We start from the raw sequence: 25,823 nt of genomic DNA on the forward strand, positions 1-25,823 counted from the left end.
CCTCCCGCCAGAACATTGCCACATTGGCTGAGAGCGCTGATTGGGAGTCGGTTGGCTGCTGGTTTTCCAGCATGCACGTCTGACGCAAGCTGACCGAACGGACAGACCAAATGCCATACTTTTTTTTGTGCTCCTTCAGTTAGATGTTGTTCAGCCTATCTGATACACCTGATAGGCCACCCAACATCCAACTAAAAAAGGACGCATGGCAGGCTGACAACTCTGCTGCTTTTTGCGAAGCAGTGGCTTAGTTGTCAGGCTGCAACAGGAAGAGCTATTGCCAGCACAATCTCTGAGATAAAAACCTTTGCAACAAGTTGACTAAAAACAATTTGCTTTTGATGCTTTTTTATGCTAAAATAGTGGTTGGCACAAATTTTACAAATTTTGTCATGTTGCAAGCAAAAACGTAAATGTATTTTAGTGGGATTTTATGTGATAGACCAACACAAATTGTTACATAATTGTGGAGTGGAAGGAACATGATAAATGGTTTTCAACATTTTTTACAAATAATTATCTGAAAAGTGTGGGGTGCATTTGTATTCAGCCCCCCTGAGTTAATACTTTCGAGAACTGCCTTTCGCTGCAATTACAGCTGCAAGTCTTTTTTGGGATGTCTCTACCAGCTTTGCACGTCTAGAGAATGACATTTTAGCCTATTCTTCTTTGCAAAATAGCTCAAGCTCTGTCAGATTGGATGGAGAGTGTCTTTGAACAGCAATTTTCAAGTACTGCCACAGATTCTCAATTGTATTTATGTCTGGGCTTTGACTGGGCCATACTAACACATGAATATGCTATTATATATACCATTCCATTGTAGCTCTGGCTGTATATTTATGGTCATTGTCCTGCTGGAAAGAACAGAACAGAATCTAACAGGTTTTCTTGTAAGATTGCCTTGTATTTGACATCAACCATCTTCCCATCAGCTCTGACCAACTTCCCTGTCCCTGCTGAAGAAAAGCATCCCCACAACATGATGCTGCCACCACCATGTTTTCCGGTGGGGATGGTGTGTTCAGGGTGATGTGCAGTGTTATGCCACGCACACACTATATGTTTTCCCATCTGAAAAAACTTGGATGTTTTTTCCGATGGAATTCTGCTCAAGCTTGGCATGCATACACACGGTCACACAAAAGTTCTCTGAACTTTCGACCGTCAAGAACGCGGTGATGTACAACACTATGACAAGCCGTGAAAATGAAGTTCAATGCTTCAGAGCATGCGCCAAATTGTTTCCGAGCATGTGTAGGAATTTTGCACATCGGAATTGGTATAGACGATCGGAATTTCCGATCTGAACTTTTTCCGACCGAAAAATTGAGACCCTGCTCTCAATCTTTTGCTGGTGGGAATTCCACCAGCAAAGGTCCGATGAAGCATACACAGGGTCGGAATTTCCGACCAAAAGATCACATCGGACTTTTACTGGTGGAATTTTCGATCGTGTACGGGGCATCAGTTTTCTGCCACACATAACATTTTGATTTTAGGCCAAAAAGTTGAATTTTGCTCTCATCTGAACAGAGCACCTTCTTCCATATGTTTGCTGTATCCCCCACATGGCTTCTCACAAACTGCAAAGAGACCCCTTATAGCTTTCTTTCAACAATGGCTTCTTCTTGCCACTCTTCAATATAGGCCAAATTTGTGTAGTGTATGACTAATAGTTGTCATGTGGACAGATTCTCCCACCTGAGCTGTGGATGTCTGCAGCTCCACCAGAGTTACCATGGGCCTCTTGGCTGATTCTCTCCTTGCCCAGCTTGTCAGTTTAGGTTGACAGCCATGTCTTGGTAGGTTTGCAGTTTATCCCTGACCTGTCTTGTTTGTTCCTTGGCTTTCATGATGCTGTTTGTTCACTAAGTTTCTCTAACAAACATCTGAGGGCTTCACAGAACAGTTTTATTTATACTGAGATTAAACTACACACAGGTGGACCCTATTTTCTAATTAGGTGACTTCTGAAGAAGATTTTAGTTAGGGATATCAGAGTAAAGGGGGCTGAATACAAATGCCTGCCACGCTTTTCACATATTTATTTGTACAAAATGTTGAAAACAATTTATAATTTTTCTTCCATTTCACAATTATGTGCCACTTTGTGTTGGTACATAAAATCCCAATAAAATACATTTACGTTTTTGGTTGTAACATGACAAAATGTGGAAAATTTCAGGGGGTGTGAATACTTTTTTAAGGCACTGTATGTTTTATACTAATGGGTTCCTTGGGTAAATCTTGGCCAGGATGCTATCTGTGTGGAGTTTGCATGTTCTCCCTATGTTTGCATGGGCTTTCTCTGGGTTTTCTTTGGGTACTCTGGTTTCCATGCTCCCATTCAAGCCTATCAGACAGGGTGCCCAGACAACAGGCTCGTAAAATCCCAGTGAGTAAGATATGACTGACCGAGATATATACATACAATAGCAAGCCTCTGCTTAATATCACTTTGTGCACCGCTAAATGTTCTGCCTTATGAATAACTGAATACATTTTGCATGATCCAAAGTTTTAGTCATGGTTTCCTGCTAGGAGACAACTAAGATGGATTTACAGCAAGAAGGTGACCATACTTCCTTCACTCATAAATCAATTTCCAAGCTTTCCTGAGACCACACATTTCGTACCAACATACTTATTCAGTAAATATTTTTAACTCTGAAATAGCAATTGTTAAAGGCATAGTTCACTGTATTTTTTAATGAGCACATATTCTGAGTTATTATTGCAGTTTTTACTTTAAAATAATATTTGGTGTGTCTTTTTAATGTTTTACATGCTTGCTCTTCCATATTTAGTACTCTTTGAATAACAGAAACTGTACTATTACATCTCTGATTATTAAAGGGTTACAGCTGAAACTGGGTGAAAATAACTCTCACTAACAAGGAAAAACAGACTCATATTTTGCATTCCTCTGGGACAGTTAAAAAGGAAATAGAGTAATCCAACAGAGGTATCCCACGTGTATAATCAGTGCAATTTGCCATCTGTTTAAATATACACATTCACAAATAACTTCTTTCAAGTCAGGCAAATAAAGTGGAATATGTGTAACAGAATGTAAATATCTTGACCTGTACCAATTATCATTTCCCAGGTCAAAGACCAGCACATGTTGAGCCGTGTTTTGACAGGACTGAAGTGAATGACTAAATCGGTGGCATCTCATCAACAGAAAAGAGGCAGGCAGAATTGTGCGTTACAAAATACTGAAAAATAGGAATAGGAATAACGAACATATTTTAATTTATAAGAAGGTAGATGAAAGATAGAATAATGTACATATATAATGGTATAGGTAGAAAATATATATAGGTAGATCTATTTAGTGCACATAAATATAGTATAGATTAGAGTTCCTTAAACAGGATTCTGTGAAACCCTTGAGTTCCTCCAGAGGTTGCTAGGGGTTCCTAGAGCAATGAAACGTTTCTAACTCACAGTAACCACTCATAATAATGTTCTTTCTAGCTGTGCGTAAGGAGCGCAATAGTCAACAATGTAGGGGTGTCTTTCTCTCATTGGCCATTAATATAAGGGGTATTTTCCCCATTGGCCACCAACGTATGTGACCACATCACTGACTACCAATATAAGAAGGTAGTTTTCCAATGTAAGAGGCACTAAAATGTTCACCTTGGTGTTTCTTTTCTGGCAAACATTATTATTTGATCCATTATTGTTATTTTTTTCACTATTGTTACAGAAACATTTTATTTTCCTCATTCATTTTTTCATGTGTTGTATCTACAACTTACTGACCATGCAACTAGAGACACAATAGCAGGGGTTTCCCGAGTAATGAAAATTATTTCAAGGGTTTCTTTGTACTCAAAAAGTGGTTGTAAACCTCAATCATGGAATCTGAGCAAAGCACATACTGTATAGCTTTAGCCCTTGTACACACGGTCGGAGATTCCGACAACCAAATCCGTACAGATTTTGTCCGAAACTGTTGCATACACACGGTCGGACAAAGTTGTCGGAAAATCCGACGTGATGACGTTATTTCGTTACAACGGGACTACGTTCAGGCTAGTAGCCAATAGCTTTGGTGTAAGAATTTGATCTGAGCATGCGTGGCACTTTGTCTGAAAATTTTACCAGCAAGTTGGAAAACTTGGTCCGTCGGATACTCCGACGGAAACAGTCCGATGTAGACCATACACAGTCGGACTATCCGACAAAGCGGTCCGATCGGACATATTCCGTCGGAATCTCCGACCGTGTGTACAAGGGCTTAGTGTTTACATATCTCTCGTCTGTCATTTCTCTCTGATGCTTTGTTCCTCTGGTATCAGCATGAATCACTTCTGAGAAGTTTTCCTGACACATGAGATACATTTGTGTTGGGGAGGGAGCTCAGCAGCACGGAGCTTGTCTATTCAGGACGCAATTCTTCTGCTATGTAAAGGGGTGTGTGCCTTTCCTTCAATCAGCTCTCACACACTATAACTGCAGCCCCCCCCCCCCCCCCCATGCTCCTGGTAGATGAAGACAGGTTTTAACACTTTTCTGCCCTTTTGAAGGGGTGTATGAAAGAGAAGAATGCAGATCAAAAAAATAAAGGATGTGTTTTATCTATGTGTATCACCTGAAGCTGTTCACTTCACTGGATATATGCAAGGGTTTACAACCACTTTAATGGTTGGATGGTATATATAGGGTAGACATGTAGGTGGGTAGATGTATATAGATAAATAGATAGATAGATAGATAGATAGATAGATAGATAGATAGATAGATAGATAGATAGATAGATAGATAGATAGATAGATAGAAATAGGCAGATAGGCCTTTGGAAGGACTACTCAATAAACTAGCACCTTGAAGGTACCTATAATGTTTAACCATTTTAATGAACACCCCAGGAACTCTACTATTCAAATTCTGACTTTTGTTTCTCAACTCAAAAGCTGGCCCTCTCCCTCCCACATCTTCCTCCCCTCATTATAGGTCATTTAGGACAGTGGTTCTTAACCTCAGTCCTCAAGTACCCCCAACGGTCCATGTTTTCAGGTTTTCTTTTACTTTGCACAGCTGCTTTAAGTCAATGACATGGTATTGATAAGAGCTATTTTATCTAAGGGAAGATACCAAAGCATGGCCTGTTGGGGGTACTTGAGGACTGCGGTTGAGAACCACTGATTTAGGATATCCATCCTAGTGATCATCCAGTGAGCCAGCTTTTGACTTTGAGAGGCAAATTTGGAAATTGAAAGTTTTGAATATCAGAAAGATGGTTGAAGTTATGGGCAGGGACCTCTGCGTGCATGCAGTATGTTCCTGTTGCTTGTTTAATGCATTTTACTAATGTAGATGACAGGTTTACAGTAACAATAGCGCACATTGAAATACTCATAGCACAGCTGTGTCAGATTTATCTAATGCCTAGGCTACATATTTACAGTAATTTTAATTTAGCAGAAAGCTGATTTTCCTTTAAACCGGTTCAGTGAAATTTACAGAAAGCCAATCCACATTTTCCGAGCGTGTGTGGAGAATATAATTCTACTCTCACAGGTGAAGAAATGACTTCACTGTATGTTGAACAGGAGCCATATAATCAGTCTTCATGCTGAAAGAGACTTTTATACTGCATATGTCTCCAGAACTGCCAGTCTAATTTTAAGAACCTGATTTGGCGGGATGTGTCAGGGTAAAGTGAAGCCAGATGGCAACGTTTTGAATACAACACCGAAGCCCATTACATCACTTTCTTCTGTTTGATTAATTTGCTGTGTAAAGGGCAAAGGATTTGCTGCCTTATGCAACACAATGGGCCAAAAATCGCACATGCATATCACAGAATCTATTGCACAACAGACTACCAATGCACATAGCATGCCTTACAGCAGCACAATAGTGTGAATTGCCCACGTGTCTACTGGGCACAAGTGCTGTCACACTTTGAATGACAATTGCGCGGTCATGCAGCACTGTACCCATATGAACGTTTTGTCAATTAGTTTCACACAAATAGAGCTTTCTTTTGTTGGTATTTAATCACCACTAGTTTTTTTATTCTTTGCTAAACAAATAAAAATGTACAAACAATTTTGAAAAAAAAACAAGCATTTTTCACAGTTTGTTGTAAAATTTTGCAAACAGGTAATTTTTCTCCCTCACTGATGTACACTGATGGGCACTGATAGGCTGTCCTGATGGGTACTGATGAGGTGGGACTGATGAGGTGGCACTGATGAGACGGCACTGGTGGGCACTGATGGACACTGATAGGCAGCACTGATGGGTACTGATGGGAACCTATAGGCACCTCTGATGGGCACTGATAAGTGGCACTAATAGTCAGCTCTTATAGGCGACACTGAAGGGCACTGTTTGATGGCACTGTTGGGCAGCATTGATAGGCAGCACTGATGGGTACTGATGGGCATTGATAGGTGGGACTGATGGGAACTGATAGGCAGCACTGGTGGGCACTGGTAGGTGGCACTGATAAGCACTGATAGGAGGCACTGATAGGCACTAATTGGCAGCACTAATGGGCACTGATTGGCAGCACTTGTGGGCACTGTTGGGACTGTACTGATAATTTGGACACTGATAATCAGTGCCCTGATTATCAGCGCCAATGTCCTTTTAACACAAGCCGGTTATCGGCTCTCTTTTTCTCTCCTCGCACTGTCAGTGTTTTTTTCTGACAGCTCAGACATGTTTTATGCATTCTGCACTTTGAATAGATGTAGAGAAAAGAAGACTGCAGATAAATAGATACAACTTATGTAGGGGGCTTTGTTTCTTCTCTGTGTATCACCTGAGGCCAGTCACATCTCTAGGTATATGGAAGGATTTACAACCACTTAAAGGGCAGGACTTGGTTTTTGTCCTATGGGCTCTGGGTGATGCTCCTCACTAAGGCAGTTGCACTTTAGCTCTGCTGACTTCCATTAATCCAATCATGTGCAAGAAAACATGTTGTCTCATATTTTCGTTGAACGTTATTGGGTATTTCTTGCAATGTATATAACACAAAAGAAAACTGCACTTACAGCAATATTCAGTTAACACAATAAATTACATGACATGTCAATAAAACAATAAATATACCATAGTAAATAAAAGCATAAGTTAAAGTGGTTCTAAAGGCAGAAGATTTTTTTCCCTAAAGTGATGTAAACCGGAATCAAGAAATTTAAGCTGGGCACATATATCTGCAGTGTTTTCTTATCTCTCTTTAAAGCACCCCTTGGCTTTCCCCTGCTCCATTCTTCTTCTATCAGCATGATAACTTCTGCAAGTTCTCCGTCATAGGAGATAAAACCAGGCTGAATTTTGTGTCAGGTTGCTATAAATATATTTGCAGAGAGCTAAACTATTCACAGAACAGCTCTGAGAGTCTCTACCTATGTGAGGAGGGAGTGTGTGCCATTCCTCCAATCAGCTGTCTTGGTTGTATGCCCAGACTTCACGTCCAGTGCTGAACAGAAAGAGAGAATCTCTAACATGATCTGAACTTCTAAAGAATATAGCAAGCTGAAGACAGCAGATATGCAAGTAAAACGTATATAGGGAGATTTGTTTCATCTCTGTGTATCATCTGAGGCTGTTCACTTTACTGGGTATACAGTATGTGAGGGTTTACATCCACTTTAATGCATTCTATGCAATATGGTAAAAAACCCTTTGGGTGCAGTTCGCCCCACACTCCCTCTTATACTTACCTGAGTCCCATCTCGATCCAGCAATGTGCATAAGAGCAGCGGCTATCCCGGGTCTCCCTTTCCTCATCGGCTCACACAACAGCGGGAGCCATTGGCTACTGGTGCTGTCAATCAAAGCCAGTGAGCAAATGAGGAGAGAGCGGGGGTGGGTCTGAGCCAGACTCTGTGTGTGAATGGATAATGTCCATTCACAGGAGTGCAGTTGGGGATCAAGCCTACTCAAGTGCCCCTATTGCAAGACTTGCTACTGGGGTCATTCGGCAGGGAGATGAGCTTGGACCCCCGGGGGCGGAAAAAAAGAAGCGTATTGGGGCTGCTCTGTGCAAAACCATTGCACAGAGCAGGTACTTATAATATGTTTGTTATTTTTTTTAAAACATATTACCTTTAGAATAACTTTATTTCAGTGGCCATTAAAACAAATAGCACACATTGATATGTGTAGAACCTCTGTCAATGATATGCAGTGCTGGTGGTTAATACAATTCATATGAATCAAACAAGTCTATAGCAATATTAATGACCATTTGAAGCAGGAATGTGTATAAAGTGCTGATGCTTCACACTTTTAAAAGTAAATTCCCAGTAGTTCAGGATCACTCAAAAGATTTGTTTGACCTCTTATCAAGATAGGTAAACAGGGCTGTGTAGTAATGCCAGGTAGGCAGAGAGGTGGACTTCTTGGTTCCTTTATTATTCCCTCATGGGTCCATTAAGTAAAGCACAAAGAAAAAAGGCTTCTAGCTCAACAATGTAACTTTATTAAAACAGTAAATTAAATACTAATTGCACTCACAAAGCAAGTGCTTAATGCAAATTTCTCTCAAGTGCGGCGCCACTGCAAAAACTCCTGTATAACAAATCCAGTTCATCCAAACTCCTGCATTATAGTGCCTGGCTCCATTCAACGCATTTTTTCATACCACACATCATCAGGAGAAGATTCTTTGCAAACTAAAATTTCATCACATTCACTAAGCTCTGGGGCAATTGCTCTTGCAAATGGAACCAAATGGTATTTGCCTTTAGAAAATCAACCCCATATTCCGTTTGAGACCATTGTTATCTTAGCTGCAATCATATTTTTAGCTTTATAAAAATTTAAAGCTTATATTTATTATCACAATGATGTTGGCACACAATTTGTAATTATCAGCCTATGAACTCAGCCCATAGTTATGGCAGCCATGCAGCTTTAACAACTGTAGCAGACCAGAGCCCATTACTACAAGGATCTAACTACTGTTGGATTGCATACATTTTAGAGGAAGTGTTAAAGGGGCATTTCCCCCAAAATGTGTAGTTTAATTATGGATGGAGCCTGGTGGGAGAAGTTAACCCCTGGTTTCATCTAATAGTATTAGCCCTTGTACACACGGTCGGACATTCCGACAACCAAATCCGTCGGATTTTGTCCAATACTGTTGCATACACACAGTCGGACAAAGTTGTCAGAAAATCTGATCATACTTAACGTGATGACGTTATTTCGTTAGGACGGGACTACGTTCAGGCTAGTAGCCAATAGCTTTGGTCTAGGAATTTGATCTGAGCATGCATGGCACTTTGTCTGATCAGAATTCTCTACACATGATCGGACAAAGTCCGATCGGATCATGTTGTTGGAAAATTTTATAGCCCAGCTGGAAAACTTTGTCCGTCGGATATTCAGACGGAAACAGTCCGATGGAGCCCACACACTGTCGGATTATCCGACAACATGGTTCCATCGGACATTGTCCATTGGAATGTCCGTCCGTGTGTACAAGAGCTAAGAAACCAGAGGTTAACTCATCCCACCAGGCTCCATCTATAATTAAACTATACATTTAGGTGGAAATGCCCCTTTAACACTGCCTCTAAAATGATGTGCAAGAACCCAAAACTCCCAGGACAGGAATAGTGTTTGGGTTGGGAGATCACAATGTTGGAATATCCAAGATATTTCAACATTTAGATCTCCCAACCCAAACACTATTTCTGTCCTGGGAGTTTTGGGTTCTTGCACATTTCTGCATGATCTAGCACCTGCTTTTGTTTTATCCATAAAACCAAGCCTAATTTCAGACACCGTAATGCCTCTTTATTTCTTTTGGCAAGAAAACCCTAGTCTGTGTGACTCTCTAAACCTTGTTTCACAATGTTACTTAGGGTTTGACTTCCCTGGTGTCAAGGCTAAGCCTCGTCAAAGTCCTGTCCAAAGTATTTATCTCAATAACTAGTAAGGACATTCTCATTTGAGGTGATCTATTAATAAAGCATAGACCTGATGTCAGAGAAGTCAAACCCCTATTACCCAAGTGAAACCCGTTTCAGAGAGGCTTTTCTGGCCAACAAAGGTGATAACTTGCATCCTGTGGTTCTCTTTAAGCTATTAAATGGGCTGAATGGTGTGCTTTAGAATAAACATCTTCTATTATTTTGTGTCTCATGCCTCAGTTGAGTACTAGTTTCAAACAAACAGAATACTTTTTATTGATTCAGCCCATAAAAATACCTTTTTGTGCCAATTACAGGATACACTTCAATTTTTCCTATTTGAATTACTACATATATATATATATATATATATATATATATATATATATATATATATATATATATATATATATATATATATATATATATATATATATATATATATATATATATATAGAGAGAGAGAGAGAGAGAGAGAGAGAGAGAGAGAGAGAGAGAGAGAGTATAAAATATAATAGTAAATATTTCATAGTTGCTTGTAGCAACAAATCTGATGACCTTTTTTTTTGTATTTTTTTTGTGTCATTTTAGGAGACAGGAAAGGAAAAGCTGTGACAATTCAAGAGGAATAAGCCAAGAGAACATCATCATTGAACCCACAGGAACCTCTGTACATTAGGGACAATTCCTGCATCTACTGTACACGGTGCTGTTTTTTGTTCCATGTTACTTTTGGAGAAGTGCCTATTAGATCACACTCCATCTGCCTTCCCTGCAGAAAGAAAAACATTGGATTCTATTATAAGTTGCTATCAGTGATATTAAAAAAGTGAACTTCTTTTTCTACGGAAAGTATGAAGTAACCTGTCAGGTGGCAAACAGAGGTATTAAAAAAACTTTGCTTAATGGGGATGTTATGATCATACAAAGAATATCATAGAACACACCAGCTGTAGTTCCATGAGGGAAAGCTGTATTATCAGTATTTCTTATTAAACCTTCTAGAGGATGCCTAGCTTTTAGTTTAAAATTCATCAGCTGTTGTTGTAAGTGACAGCCTGTTCTTACCAAGAAGCCATGATGTTGAAGTCCAGCACAATTCCACAGAATGGATCTATAGTTGGACATGGACCTTCTTGTGGTTTCATTGATCAGAATGTAGATGTGGAAAATGGAACCTGGAATGCGGCACCAGGTGACGGCATGAGAGAAGAAAATATCAGCAATGACAAGGCAAAGGAGGGTGACGGTGATGAAATTGTAGAGATAAGAACAGCTCATTGGGCTGTAGTTGAAGAAGAACCTGAGGAGTCAACAAATGGTTTCACTGAAAAAAGAGAAAACGCAGGGGATGGAGGAGCCAAAGTGACTGAAGCTACCTTAAGAATCAATCCGATTCCAACCAAGACTGAGCAAAATGACCTTGAGTGGAAAATTGTGCCCAGTACCACGGTGGTGTCTACTGTTCAGCATTCAAGAAAGATACGTAAGTCATTGTTACATGCATACAACCTTTACATTATATGTAAAAAGATAGCTTCCTTTTGTTTGACTGGAATTATTTAGGTTTAGAAATAAGTGATTTTAAGAAGCCAAAGATTGACCAAAATGTATATAGACTTAAAAAAAATGTTCAAGTTAATGCAGTAAATTGTTACTTCATCTAAGTTATTCTCAGTGGGTGAAGTTAAGTCAAAAGAGATCCAGTTTAGGTAATTTTCATTCATTTTTCCGTGCGTCAGCAATGCAGGTCCACTACTTTGAAGTCCAGAATAAGCAATTTCAGATGTTTCTTCCTTAGCTGTCTCTCTGCCTGAGAATGTCAGGCACTTAGAAGTCTAATATAAAGCATTGTCGCCCAGGTAAACGTAGAGAGACTGCAAAGACTGCAACTTTATTAAGTTGAAATATAGGAGCGCTGAACATGAAAAGTCTAAAGACTGGATGCATAGAGTTTTCATTGTTTTGTTTAAACAAACCTTAAAAAAAAAACACATGGCAACTTGTTTTGACAATTTAAGTAAATAAAAGCTCTGTACATCCTGTCTGCAGACCTTTTATGTTTGGCACGCCTAAACTTCGACCTATTCAGCGCTACACAGGCCTTCCACTAGAGAGGCCAGCCTTTCCTTATGTTCAGTCTTGATCATAGCCAAGTTGAGGTCTGGGATAAGTACATTAGCACAACATAAACCTCCATAACTCCCTCCCCTTCATCTTCCCAAACACGCAACACACATTCACACTTACACACTCTTCTCTAGAAATTAAAATGTATGCATAGCCATGTATATGTATAGTAGGTTCACCTTTTGTACTTTTCCTGGTGATCATTGTAACCAAAACATAAATTATCCAAGAACAAGAGGCAGGGAAAGATTCTCAAGTAGGGACACATGTTCTGGTAGAGTCAATAAAGGAACTCCCCTTCCTTTGTAAATATTTCCTCTTACTTCCTGTTGTGTCTCAGGAAGGAAATTAAAGGAAACCTTCCCATTGGGGCTCACACAGCATAAACTTATGGGAGAGGGGGTCAAAATAAAAAATAAAGTTTTAGTTATAAATACATTTTATATGGACCAAGGACACCCGAAGATGCTTGAATGCACAGCCACTTTGGTATCTGCATTGTCCAACAAATCCTTGAGCACCAATGATTGCACCAGAAAAAACATTCTTGTTTTTGTCTATGGAGAGTGGAGGAGGAAACGTGCAGCAGACACCAACAGTGCTGGTTTAGAGGAGGGGGGGAATGTGTGAGTCTTGGCTAGGCTTGGCTACAGGTGCCTGCAAATAGATTATTTCCCAATCCAGCTGGAAACAGTGAGATCAGGAGATTGTTATGTAATGACTATGGGCACCTTACGTGATCAAAATATCAGACCTCAGACCACCTTCTCAAATGCTATAGCCTGCTCAGGACTGGTCTCCATGTCATCATCCACAGGAGCTGTGAGTAGTTCAAAGTATATGTCTTTGCGTGGCCCCTAAAGTCATTTGTACTAGCAACTGGAGAACCTGTCCCAACCATTACTTCTCCCCATTCCCTCCCTTCTCAATAGAAGTTACTTGGTCAGCTAAGCACTTTGTGACACTTTTACAATAGAGGTCAAATAATACTTTCATAATTGAATGTCCTCTAAAGTCTGTGGGTAGGTTTACTGTGTTTCTATATCTTGTAGCACAGAAAGGAAGCACATTTTCTGGATACTACTGGAGTTAATAAGGCTCTGATTAGTCAAGTAGCATGGTTTCCTAATGATATGTAAACATCCTTTACCAGAAATAGCATAATGGCTCTCTATGTGTTGCCATAGTGTTTACATGATGGAAACTTCATCAGCTCCCTGTTTTACTAATTGCTCTTTTGGGAATAGAGATCTAATCGTCAAACATAATGAGAAAACAAAATTATGTGGGCTGTATGTAACAGATTTACACGGATATGTGATTTTTAGTTTTTGTACATTCATTTTATATCATCTAATGTATTACATTTTATCACATTATTTACATTTTTGCTGCCCATTTTATGTACAAAACCAATGCAAAAATTCTCCTTTGTTTTGAAAGCCCAATGGAAACATCCCTTTTTGTTACTGTAATGCAGTCAGACTTAATTAACAGTTCTAGATGTAGGCATTTTCAATTTTTTTATTTTTTTATTTTTACTGTACTAGCAAGCCACAGTTAGGGTTAAAATGCCCTGTGCTAGCAGCATGCTAGAGATGCGAAACTCTACCAAAACAGAGCACAGCGGCCTTTGTCTCCAGTGGTCCGACACACTCCCTACACAGTGCTCCAATCAACAGTGCTGCTTAGAAACCATGAGTGCTTGATTGGAAACCTGCTGAGGAGGTGTTAGACCATTGGGGACCTGGACTACAGCATTTTGTGCTAAGCAGCAGGCCAGCTCTCCATGGTGCTGCCAATACAGGGCACTGGACACGGCCAATGACAGATTGCTCTGCTGCGCAGCCCCACGAGCAGAGCCTTCCAAGAGTGTGTCCTATAACATCCACTCAGAAGGAGGAAAGTCCCACCAAGCCATTAATTTGCTATAGACCGGACAGGAAGGTGTTAAGAAAATCTATACTTAAAGTGGGAGTAGATCGAGTTTCAAAAAACACTTACATTCCCGGCATGCCAGAAATGCTAACTTTCACAATGGTTGTGGTCTCAACCAAACTTTCAAACCATCCAATGGCTGGTGTGATAACTGATCACATGTGCAGCATTGTGGAAGTTGAAGAATTATTAGAGGCCAAGATGGCAGCTTCCTTGACTGAAAACGATAGGAGGGTTTACTTCCACTTTAAAGCAGTCAAAATGTAAAATAATATATTCATAATGTATGTAAATAATCTCTAGCCTATTACTATTAGAGTCCATTCACACAGGGGCAACTTTGGATCTGACTTGAAGTCGTCCCAAGTTGCCTCAAGTCACGCAACATGATAAAATCAATGTAAGTGAATGGATCCGTCTTAATGTACACTACTGAGGTCACTCCGACTATAGAAAGGTTCCTGTACTACTTCAATCCGACTTCTAGGCAACTTGTATCCATTGATTTCAATGGAAGTTGTCTCCAAGTCAAATCCCCTGTCGTAACTGAAGCAACTTTCCAGGAAGTAAAAATAGTTTTCTAGGCAAACCCCTTCCCCCCCACAGAGCTGATTATTATGTGATTGGCCGCTGGCAAAGTCCCCTGTCCTGGAGGCAACTTCAAGTTGTCTTGTAAGTTGCCTCAATTCATGCTGTGATTCATACTCAAGTCGTGTCCAAGTTGCTTCCCAAAGTCTCGCTGGAAGTCGTGTTGCCCCTGTGTGAATGGACTCTTAGTCTATTACTCTGAACGATCTTAACTTTTGTAAACTTACTTTGTGAAGATCGACCAGACATTTACTTTCTTGAATTCTGACACATATTCATTATGCTCTGTGAGTAGGCACTGCTGTGTCACACATTTCACAGAGCCTGCCTTCTGAACTACAGAGGTGATTGAGGGAGGAGTTTCAGGAGGTGGAGTCAGTACAAGAATCACTGCTTGCAGGCAGCAGTTTACCATGGGATATGTAGTCCTTAGATGTGGAATGTAAACAGAAGTTGCAAAGCCTTCAGGGAATCTGAGAAGTTGTGTAATAAGATGACCAGCAGACAGGTTGAGCTCTCAAAATGAAAAGAGTTTTTTCAAGTAAACTTATATTAGATTGTCAAACATAACTATTGTGTGTATTGCTATTACAATACTGATGTTATAAAATGAACATGTATGCTGCAACCATAGATTTCCTTTAACCTTTAACCATTTTTCACAAACACACTCCTCAAAATAAGCTAAGTTTGTCATGGCACCTACAATTTACACAGCAAACAGAGGGAGATTCCTATGATAGTACAATTAATAAGTAGCATACCTGTAGTTTTCTTTGAACAGTATTTTACGTCACACGTGTATTATAATGTGCATTGGACATATGTTCCAGTGGCAGTATTTGTGGAACATGAGCAGCATAAATCATGAAGTGTTTGCAGTTTAACGAGGACCTCCTTTGTACAACTCCTATAGAAAATGTGGTATTTTTATTGTATGTGCAGTGGTCACAGCAGATAAATTATATTTGGGTGTGTTGATTATAAGTTGCAGTCAGCAATCTCACATTTATTACTGTTTAAAAAAAAAGAAAATCAACTTTTTTTTTAAATTTTTTTTACTTAAAGGGTCAGAGGGCCAGTCATCGAAAATAAAAATGATAGCTTTAGTTATTGGGGAATGCTAAGCAAAGCCTTTTTTTGTTTTGTTTTTCTTCGAGCAAACAGCTAAATGCACAGATAAAAAGAAAAAAGATAGCTGTATTGCCTGACAATGGATTCTCTTTCTGTCCATACAGTTCTGAAATTTACACAGCTTGGTCAACCAGCACAGCCCCAGTCTGACAGTCCTGATTTTTATTTCCTACAGCAAAGTAACACTTACAGGTTGTGACCCTCCTCCAGCCTGTAACTGGACAGTAAAAAAAAATAAGCAGCAGACTGGTGAGCTCATCTCCCTGTTACTCTGTTCTCTCTCCTCTTACTAGCAGGTTGCTTGTGCTCTGCAGCACAACTGACTGGCTTTTTGTCTTACTCCACCCTCTCCTGGTCTGAGCTCTGCTGTACAAGGGATTTCAAAAGGCTGATGCCAAACTCAGGTACTCACACTGCTTGCATTGAAAATGATACATTTAATCTTGTGATAAATAGAACAATGCCCTCCTCAACATTAAAAAATATATGTGCTGCAGCACTCACAATTTTATCTTAGTCCTCCACAAAGTCCCTCAAAATCCTGTTGAGCCCATAGGCTGGTGCAGTTAACTTTCTCCACTGCAGGTGGTGCTGAACCACAATGGGAGAGGACGTCAAGAGGAACATGGCTGCTCTATGGTTTCCAGGGCCACTGGGGAAGTTATCCGATTGGATGCTGCCGCCCCATGTGACTCTAGCAACCATCTTAGGGCAGGCAGAGCATATTTAAGGCCCTGGCTCCCAGGTTTGGCATTTATTTCATGTGTGGGTAGTGTAGGGACAGGTCACCCATCTTTCATGGACAGTTTTAGCAGGCAGGGAATGGATTCAGATGAGAAGAGAAATCTTAGGGCTTGCAATCTCTTTGGACATCTTCTTTGGGTCTGGAGGGGCCATATTTTGCCCCTCCAGACAGACGCTGTCAGTTCAGCTGATACCTGCTCCACTATACGCTGTTGGCATTTGTAAGTGTTCCTGATTGGGCCTTCTTCCTCTGGGTTTGTGAACTGTTTAGCTGTTTCTACAATACAAATTCTACTAAGTGCACTTATGAGAGTTATTGCCACCGAACCACACTGCACCCACCCACAAGCTTGTCAGTGAAGTCCACCTAATCCAGTTTCGTTTGTGATGGCGTAGCAACAATGCTGCATTGCTTCTGAATTCAGAGCAGGGTTGCCACTCTCAAGTAGGCAGTGTCTGCTTGCAAAACAGTAGGATAAAAATTCTGCAGGGGGTGTGGCTATCCGCATGGTTATTGCTGATTCCCATGCCCGTACCTTGTCAGTCAGTACCTGGTCACACCTAGTCCTGCTCTCTGCTTACTGGACTGTTTAGCACAGCCTTTGTTGATGAATTCCTCCCACTGTGAGCTGCAGTGCCTGAGACAAGGAGCGTGGGACACAAATGTAGGAGGAATTGGCTCCGTCACTAAAGGTAAAAGGAATGTGTTTACTTTATGAGGCTTGTGCCTCACATGGAATTTGGATTTCTGTGACATCACTATACATCTCTTTAAAGCAGAATTACAGACTGGCCAAGGATAGGCAGCTCTCAGAATAATGTGTAAGTATACTATGCATACTTTCACATTACGACAGACTTACCTCCATATCTCCCAAATGTCCCTGATTTCAAGGGACTAAATGCACTACTTATCTATCAAAAAGTGTTTCCCAGTGCTAAACCTTTCATCCAAATTTTTTAATTGCTGCATTTATAAATTCCAAAAGCCAGTATAAAGGAATAGTAATGGTAAAAAGGCACTTTTGGGTTTATTCATTTATTTATTTTTCCCCTTTAAAGTGGCACTTTAGGCTCTTTTAGAAAAGATTAGAAGTCAGCAGCTACAAATACTCTACTTTACTGTACTGTAGCTGCTGAATTTTAATGTTAGGACTTACCTGTCCACAAATCCAGCGGTGTCTCCACCACAGTTGATCTTTCAATTGGCTGTTGGGTGCTGCCGCTGCCATCTCCACTAAGGGAAACTGCCACTTTGCAAATTGCCTGGCAACAGGGGAAGGAGGAGGGGGCCAGACTTCCGGCTGATCTCGCTGCATTGAGATTAGTCGGAAGTGGGAGCGGGTACCTGTCAAAACTAGGTACCTGCTCCCCTAAGAGTGCAGAAGTCCAAGACAGCCAGGCATCAGTGGTTACTTTAACATTTTCCACAGTACGGGTTTATTTTTGGTTCATTTGTTAGGTGTAACTGATACTATACACAATGAGATTGTCTTACAGGATCTCGCCTTTGGATGGTTTTATTAAGATCTTAAAGGTGACGTTTACATCCAGATGGATATAAAAACTGACATGATTAAAACCAAGGGAAGTATTCCATGATCTATTTGGGTGCAGAGGTATAAAAAGCTTTTGTCATGTGAAATCATCTGGCGGGCAGACAGAGCTTAGCATAAATATATCATACACATTCTAAAGTTTCCATACACAATGAATGGTTACATTTGAAACCATGTGCACTCCAGGTGTGCGAAATATGTTTACAAGAACTCAAAGCCGCTTTAAAATCAAAAAAGTAAAGCTATGCTATTTTAAAGTGAACATCTAGAAATGCTAACTATACCTATGCCGCACTCTTAAAAAAAAATCCTTTTGGATTTTTTCTAAAAGATACAGTGCTGTTCCTGTGTCTACAGCTGTGTATCTGCAGTGTGAGAGCCACTACTACCTGTGATTGCTAGTCTCATTGGGTTTGGTGTGAGAATTGGTAATGTAAGTACTGCGCTGTTTCCTGGGAGGAATGAATTCTTGAAGATCAGTACTCCATGCATTTCCCTGCTGGAGCTTCACTTTGTTGATCTGTGAATCCCCTACCTGTCCTGCACAGAGCAGCCCAGATCCTTCTCTTCTTGGGTTCTTCTTTGCTGCTCCTGGCCCCTCCCTCCTATCAAGTGCCCCCACAGTGAGCAGCTTCCTATGGGGCACTGGAGCAGAGTCACAGCTCCGTGTGTCCATTTAGACACAGAGTCCCGATCCGCCCCCCTCTCCCCTGATTGGCTGGCTGACTTTGACATCTGCGGGAGCCAATGGTGCCACAGTAATCAGATCACCATCAGGGGGGCAGATCTGAAACGAGGAAGCAAAGTCCTGTCTCTACCAAGATGGCCACCTCCACACAGAGACGCAATGCAGAACAAGGTGAGCTAAGTTAGAAATCGGGAAAGTGACTCATTTTTTGCCAGCCTTTTTTTTTTTGGCACAGCGTCCACGGTACAGGTTCTCTTTAAAGCAGTGATAAATAAACACCCACGCCTAGAGTATAAACTAAAATGTGTAAAGTGCTGCAGCTCTTGCAAAACGTGTGATTAATGATGTATAGTGATGTCACAGAAATCTAAATTCCCATGAGCAAACTGTGCTTGCTGTTAACAAGTGAAACCAAACTTTGTTAAATGTGCAAACACAATATATAAATTATTATAAATTAATATTAAACAAGTGTATACAGTAATACATAAGTTCACATGCAGTAATGAATATGTAACTCCTTTTGCCAGAAGAAAAGTGCATGCGCTCCATTGAAATCCCCCCACAGTGGTGATTAACAATTGAAATTGCTCCCAAAACGACTCATTTAAATAAAATGAAAATACGTACTCACAAAATGTAGTTGACCATCAATGTCATACAACAAGAGAGGTCAAAAAGAGCTTGTGTGGTCTCAGTATGGTCTCCTCCACAAAGCAGGTGAAAAAACACCTGGCATTGAACGACCCCCTGCCCCCCCCCCCCGTTTTACTTACCTGAGCTCTGGAACTGGCCCCACGTGGACGCACGGTCTCTCTGCCCGGGGTTCTCGGCTGTTGATTGGATATATTGATAGCAGCGCAGCCATTGGCTCCTGCTGCTGTCAAATAAATCCAATGACGCAAGTGCCAGGGGGGCGGGGCCGAGTCCTGCATTTGGTCTCTACGGACGTCGAATGCTAGACTCAATAATTCCTCCCGGAGAACGCTTCTCCCAGGGGGTTATCTGATGTGGGGAGCCACCAGGGGACTCCAGAAGATGAGATTCGGGGCCACTCTGTGCAAAACGAGCTGCACAGTGGTAAGTATAATAACAAAAAACAAACTAACCCCTACAATCACTTTAAAGTGGTTGTAAACCCTCCCTCCTGACTTTTAACTATAGGTAAGCCTAGAATAAGGCTTACCTATAGGTAGTGGAAATATCTCCTAAACGTGCGTAGTTTAGGAGATATTTAACTTGTAGTGCGCTGAGGATGTAATAAGAAGAAACGGACTTCCCTGCTGTTTCTGCCCCATCGTGTGCCGTTAATGACAGCTCCCATGCGCATGTGCAGGAGTGACGTCATGGGGCTCCGGCCAGTCTGCTGACAGCCTTAAAGCGGAATTAATCCCTGCTATCCTATACAGCCAAGGAAGCTGCTTCTGTTTGATCTGCAACTGCCATAACAGCACACACACTTCTTCCTGAGAAGTAAGGTCACGCGTTATAACAGGGGTCCCCAAACTTTCTAAACAAACTGCCAGTTTACTATAATACAGTGTTTAGTGGGCGAGACTGTGGCCATTGCGAGTAGCACCTGTGGTTAGTGGGAGGAGAAACAATGTTCCATCATTGGGGTCAGTAGGCGAAATATTGCTCCAACATTGGGGTCAGTAGGCGGAATATTGCTCCATCATTGGGGTCAGTAGGCGGAATATTGCTCCATCATTGGGGTCAGTAGGCGGAATATTGCTCCATCATTGGGGTTAGTAGGCGGAATATTGCTCCATCATTGGGGTCAGTAGGCGAATATTGCTCCATCATTGGGGTCAGTAGGCGGAATATTGCTCCATCATTGGGGTCAGTAGGCGGAATATTGCTCTATCATTGGGGTCAGTAGGCGGAATATTGCTCCATCATTGGGGTCAGTAGGCGGAATATTGCTGCATCATTGGGGTCAGTAGGCGGAATATTGCTGCATCATTGGGGTCAGTAGGCAGAATATTGCTCCAACATTGGGGTCAGTAGGCGGAATATTGCTCCATCATTGGGGTCAGTAGGCGGAATATTGCTCCATCATTGGGGTCAGTAGGCGGAATATTGCTCCATCATTGGGGTCAGTAGGCAGAATATTGCTCCAACATTGGGGTCAGTAGGCGGAATATTGCCCCATCATTGGGGTCAGTAGGCGGAATATTGCTCCATCATTGGGGTCAGTAGGCGGAATATTGCTCCATCATTGGGGTCAGTAGGCGGAATATTGCTCCATCATTGGGGTCAGTAGGCGGAATATTGCTGCATCATTGGGGTCAGTAGGTGGAATATTGCTGCATCATTGGGGTCAGTAGGCAGAATATTGCTCCAACATTGGGGTCAGTAGGCGGAATATTGCTCCATCATTGGGGTCAGTAGGCGGAATATTGCTCCATCATTGGGGTCAGTAAGCGGAATATTGCTCCATCATTGGGGTCAGTAGGCAGAATATTGCTCCAACATTGGGGTCAGTAGGCGGAATATTGCTCCATCATTGGGGTCAGTAGGCGGAATATTGCTCCATCATTGGGGTCAGTAGGCGGAATATTGCTCCATCATTGGGGTCAGTAGGCGGAATATTGCTCCATCATTGGGGGTCAGTAGGCGGAAAATTGCTCCATCATTGGGGTCAGTAGGCGAAATATTGCTGCATCATTGGGGTCAGTAGGCAGAATATTGCTCCAACATTGGGGTCAGTAGGCGGAATATTGCTCCATCATTGGGGTCAGTAGGCGGAATATTGCTGCATCATTGGGGTCAGTAGGTGGAATAGTGCTCCATTATTAGTATTAGTGGGGGCGATTATGCTCCATTATTTGTGTCAGTGAAAGGAATAGTGCCCCATCCTTGGTGCTAATGGGAGGAAAAGTTCCCTATTGTGTCTACAAGGAATAATGCCAGAATGGCCACATAAAGGCAAGCAGAGGGCTGCAATTTGGGGAACACTGCGTTAATACAACTCAGCAGTATAAATTCATATTCTTCCAAACACCCATTACTGATCGGTCTTCTGCTGTTTAAATAAATACATGAATAGATTAAACTGTGTTTTTGCTTTGTTCGGAGTTCCCTTTTAGCACTGTCCCAATTTCAGTAATTTATTTCTGATGTAACTTTACCCTTCTGTGAACTAGCATATGTCACGTCCTCCTATACAACATATGTATTGTGAGCAAATTGTTACAAGTCAAGCATAACAACTCATATGTATCAAAGAGAACGGAACATTTCATTTTAGAGAGAGCTTTACAGCACAGCTGGAGCAGTGTTCTTGCCCCTCCTCTGCCCTCCTGTGTATTACAAGTTCATAGGGTGTTGAGTTTCTTGGAGAAGGACCCTGTAAGCTGTGTTTTGTTCTGTTGTGATTGCCTCATGGAACTGCACCAATTCACATGACTAGACATCAGGGGGATTTTCTTGGTAATTATCTATGTAATTACTTAACAGTTAGAGTGAGTTTTCTTCCAGACTTAACTGCAGGTTTGTAATGGTTTGGCAAGAGTTCCTAGCGATTCTTTTCTATGGTTTTAGTGCCAAAGGGGTGTGTGAGATCCCAGTATGGCCCCCAGCACCAATGGAGACAGTTACACACCAGCATAGGCTTGTATCATAGGCCTTTTTACAAGTCTCCCCTCCCTGTGGACCTCCTGCCATGAAGATTGATCACTACACTTGAAGTCCCAGTTTCAAACAGTAGTACTTTTTGTCTAAGGTCAGGGCACATGGGCACAAGGGTCAACCGGGATGAGGTTTTTATGCAAGGGCCAGCAGTTGTCACTTGATTTACAACATATTATTATGAGGGTGTTAGTAAAGATGAAGCTAAATACAAAAACACAGTTTGGCAAAATAATTTATGAATTCAAAAGTCCATTGTGCTCTTTGCCAGTAGTGATTCTCTCGTATATAGCTGTCAAGGGTACGGTTTTGGATATATGATATATTTATGTAACTTGAGGTGAGGTGATGTATGGACTGTTGGAAGCTCAGCACATTGCTTCAAACATAGACATAAATAACAAAGCTAAGCGTGGTCATGAGATGACAGGACAGACTCTGTTTTCAGGTGGACTGAGCTGCAGTTTCTTTCTATCAGTCATGGACATGTCTACCAGCTAGATGACCTCTGGAGAAACAATCAATCGGACAGCTTACATAATCTTTCCCAGTTGCTTTTTTTTCTCCCTGTGCTAACCCATACCTGCCACATCTCTTTATGCTTCTCTTCCCCTTCCTCAGCTTTTTCTATTACCTAAACAGAATCATTTGTCTGATACCTTTAGGTCACCTAATGAAAGCAGACCTGAGGAGCTGGCCTTGTGGGGCGTCTCCTGGCTGACATCCCTCGAATAAAATATGTCATGCATCCCCCCGACACTGGAAATCAACTGATTCGCCCTCCCTTGGGGAGTGGGCTATTAAAGTAGACGGCATACAAGACTTTGAACATCTGATAGCCCAGGAAAATAATAAAGAGGAACAATTCTCCATAACATGGACCTCCTGGCCCATGTTTCAGTATTCCTCTGAGTTTGTACCATGAGCTGAAGGCAGACCAACTACCTCCAACCCATAGTTGTGATGGAGTGTCTCCTTTCCTTTCTCTCACACCTGGATACTAACTCTCTGTTTTGCTACCCCACTTCCTTGTATGTACAGTGCCCCCCTTATTTATGGTGATCCTTCCATAATCTTTTTTTTTTTTTTTTTTTTTTTTAGACTCTTATGTGTAATTATTTTGTTTCCAAACCACCCTGGTCTCATTCAGGGTGATACTTTCGGTCTGCATATGTTGTATGTTATTTTACAATTTTTACGGCACGTTATTTTGGTGAAAACCAAAATGAGACCTACAGTATCCTGATATAACTGTTATTTCTGTATTTCATGTAAATGCTATAAATATTTCTTTTTATATCTGAGTATGTTATTTTTGGTCTTTTCCAATAAAATAAGATTGAACTAAAAATTGTCATGCATTTGATATAGTTTATAGTGTGAATGAAGGAAGCTTGCAGGCTAAACAAAAAAACTGTAGGATCAGATGAACCTGCCTCTGTAATGCAAGCAGATCTAGGATCAGACCCCTCCACTGTAATGCAAGCAGACCTAGGATCAGACCCCTCCCCCTGTAATGCAAGCTTTTCTAGGATTAGATGAATTTTCTGCAATGCAAACACACCTAGGATCAGACCCTTCCTCTATAATACAAGCAAAGCTAGGATCAGTCCCATCCTCAGTAATACAAGCAGACCTAGGATCAGACCCTTCCTCTGTAATGCAAGCAGACCTAGGATCAGACCCCTCCCCCTGTAATGCAAGCATTTCTAGGATTAGATGCATTTTCTGTAATGCAAACACACCTAGGATCAGACCCTTCCTCTATAATACAAGCAAAGCTAGGATCAGTCCCCTCCTCAGTAATACAAGCAGACCTAGGATCAGACCCTTCCTCTGTAATGCAAGCAGACCTAGAATCAGTCCCCTCCTCAGTAATACAAGCAGACCTAGGATCAGACCCTTCCTCTGTAATGCAAGCAGACCTAGGATCAGACCCTTCCTCTATAATACAAGCAGACCTAGAATCAGTCCCCTCCTCAGTAATGCAAGCGGACCTAGGATCAGACCCTTCTCTGTAATGCAAGCAGACCTAGAATCAGACCCCTCCCCCTGTAATGCAAGCATTTCTAGGATTAGATGCATTTTCTGTAATGCAAACACACCTAGGATCAGACCCTTCCTCTATAATACAAGCAAAGCTAGGATCAGTCCCCTCCTCAGTAATACAAGCAGACCTAGGATCAGACCCTTCCTCTGTAATGCAAGCAGACCTAGGATCAGACCCTTCCTCTATAATACAAGCAGACCTAGGATCAGTCCCCTCCTCGGTAATACAAGCAGACCTAGGATCAGACCCTTCCTCTGTAATGCAAGCAGACCTAGGATCAGACCCCTCCCCCTGTAATGCAAGCATTTCTAGGATTAGATGCATTTTCTGTAATGCAAACACACCTAGGATCAGACCCTTCCTCTATAGTACAAGCAAACGTAGGATTAGTCCCCTCCTCAGTAATACAAGTAGACCTAGGATCAGACCCCTCCTCAGTAATGCAAGCAGTAATGATCATTGCACTCAAAATCTAGACAACACTAGCTTAGGTGCAAACTGGAACTGACTTTATTGTAAATTCACACAGAATATATACCATACAAGATCAGGTAAGAGCTTGATCACATTATCCTAAACAATGCAAACTGTAAAATGTAATGCCTGTACATCTAATGAACAGCTACCATAAACATAAACAGTAAGCAACTATGTAACTAGTCACCTAGACCAACCTAGGTGTCAGTGCCCATCCAGACAGTTCACCACCAGTATTCAGGAAGACCCAGGGCTCTCCAAATATCATTAACCAGCTTTCTTTTCACATACATCTCCTTACTGGCTTTCTTGACTGTTAAATGTGGTAATGTAATTTTGCATTATATAACAGGACATCTTCCTGAATTCTTGTAACACCCTCAAATGGCAGGGCCCATAGTCAGTAGGCAAGAGGCTAGGATTAGATGCATTTTCTGTAATGCAAGCAGACCTAGGATCAGAACTATCCACACTTTGTAATGCAAGCAGACATTTGATCAGATTCTTCCTCTCCCTGTAATGCAAGCAGACCTAGCATTAGATCCACCCTCTGTAATGCAAGCAGACCTAGGATCAAATTAATTCTCAGTAATGCAAGCAGACCTAGGATCTGACCCCTCCTCTGTAATGCAAGCAGACCTAAGATGAGACCAGGGCTGGTGCAAGGATTTTTGACACCCTAGGCAAAACGTAATTTTGCCACCCCCCCATTGGCTCCACCCTTCACTCCACCCTTTTTGCCCTGCCCATGTATACCTCACCTTTTTAATGAAGTGCCCATCAAATGCAGCCCACCAGCGCCCATCAAATGCAGCCTACCAGCACCCATCTATGCAGCCTACCAACATCCATCAATGACACCTACCAGCACCCATCAATGCAGCCTACCAGTGCCCATCAATGAATGTTTTAGTGGGTACACAGACACAGGCCTCCACCGCTGCTGCGCCTCTGACACTATGTGCGAACGGAGCAGTGGCAGC

At 41.5% G+C, this 25,823-nt stretch overlaps 1 protein-coding gene across 2 annotated transcripts in view; it reads left to right on the plus strand.

Annotated features, from left to right (window-relative positions):
* Nucleotides 1–25,823, plus strand: part of SYNPO (synaptopodin) — a 155,198-nt gene that overhangs the window by 43,423 nt on the left and 85,952 nt on the right. For both annotated transcript variants that reach the window (XM_077468306.1, XM_077468305.1), the window contains exon 2: nucleotides 10,491–11,385. In XM_077468306.1, the coding sequence (XP_077324432.1) occupies nucleotides 10,977–11,385 (409 nt within the window). In that variant the 5' untranslated portion in view covers nucleotides 10,491–10,976. The remainder of the gene's footprint in view (nucleotides 1–10,490; nucleotides 11,386–25,823) is intronic.

Source organism: Lithobates pipiens, unplaced genomic scaffold, assembly GCF_037356315.1.
Source record: "Lithobates pipiens isolate NorthernLeopardFrog02 unplaced genomic scaffold, aLitPip1_a1.2 Scaffold_8, whole genome shotgun sequence".
Taxonomy (NCBI): Eukaryota; Metazoa; Chordata; class Amphibia; order Anura; family Ranidae; genus Lithobates; species Lithobates pipiens.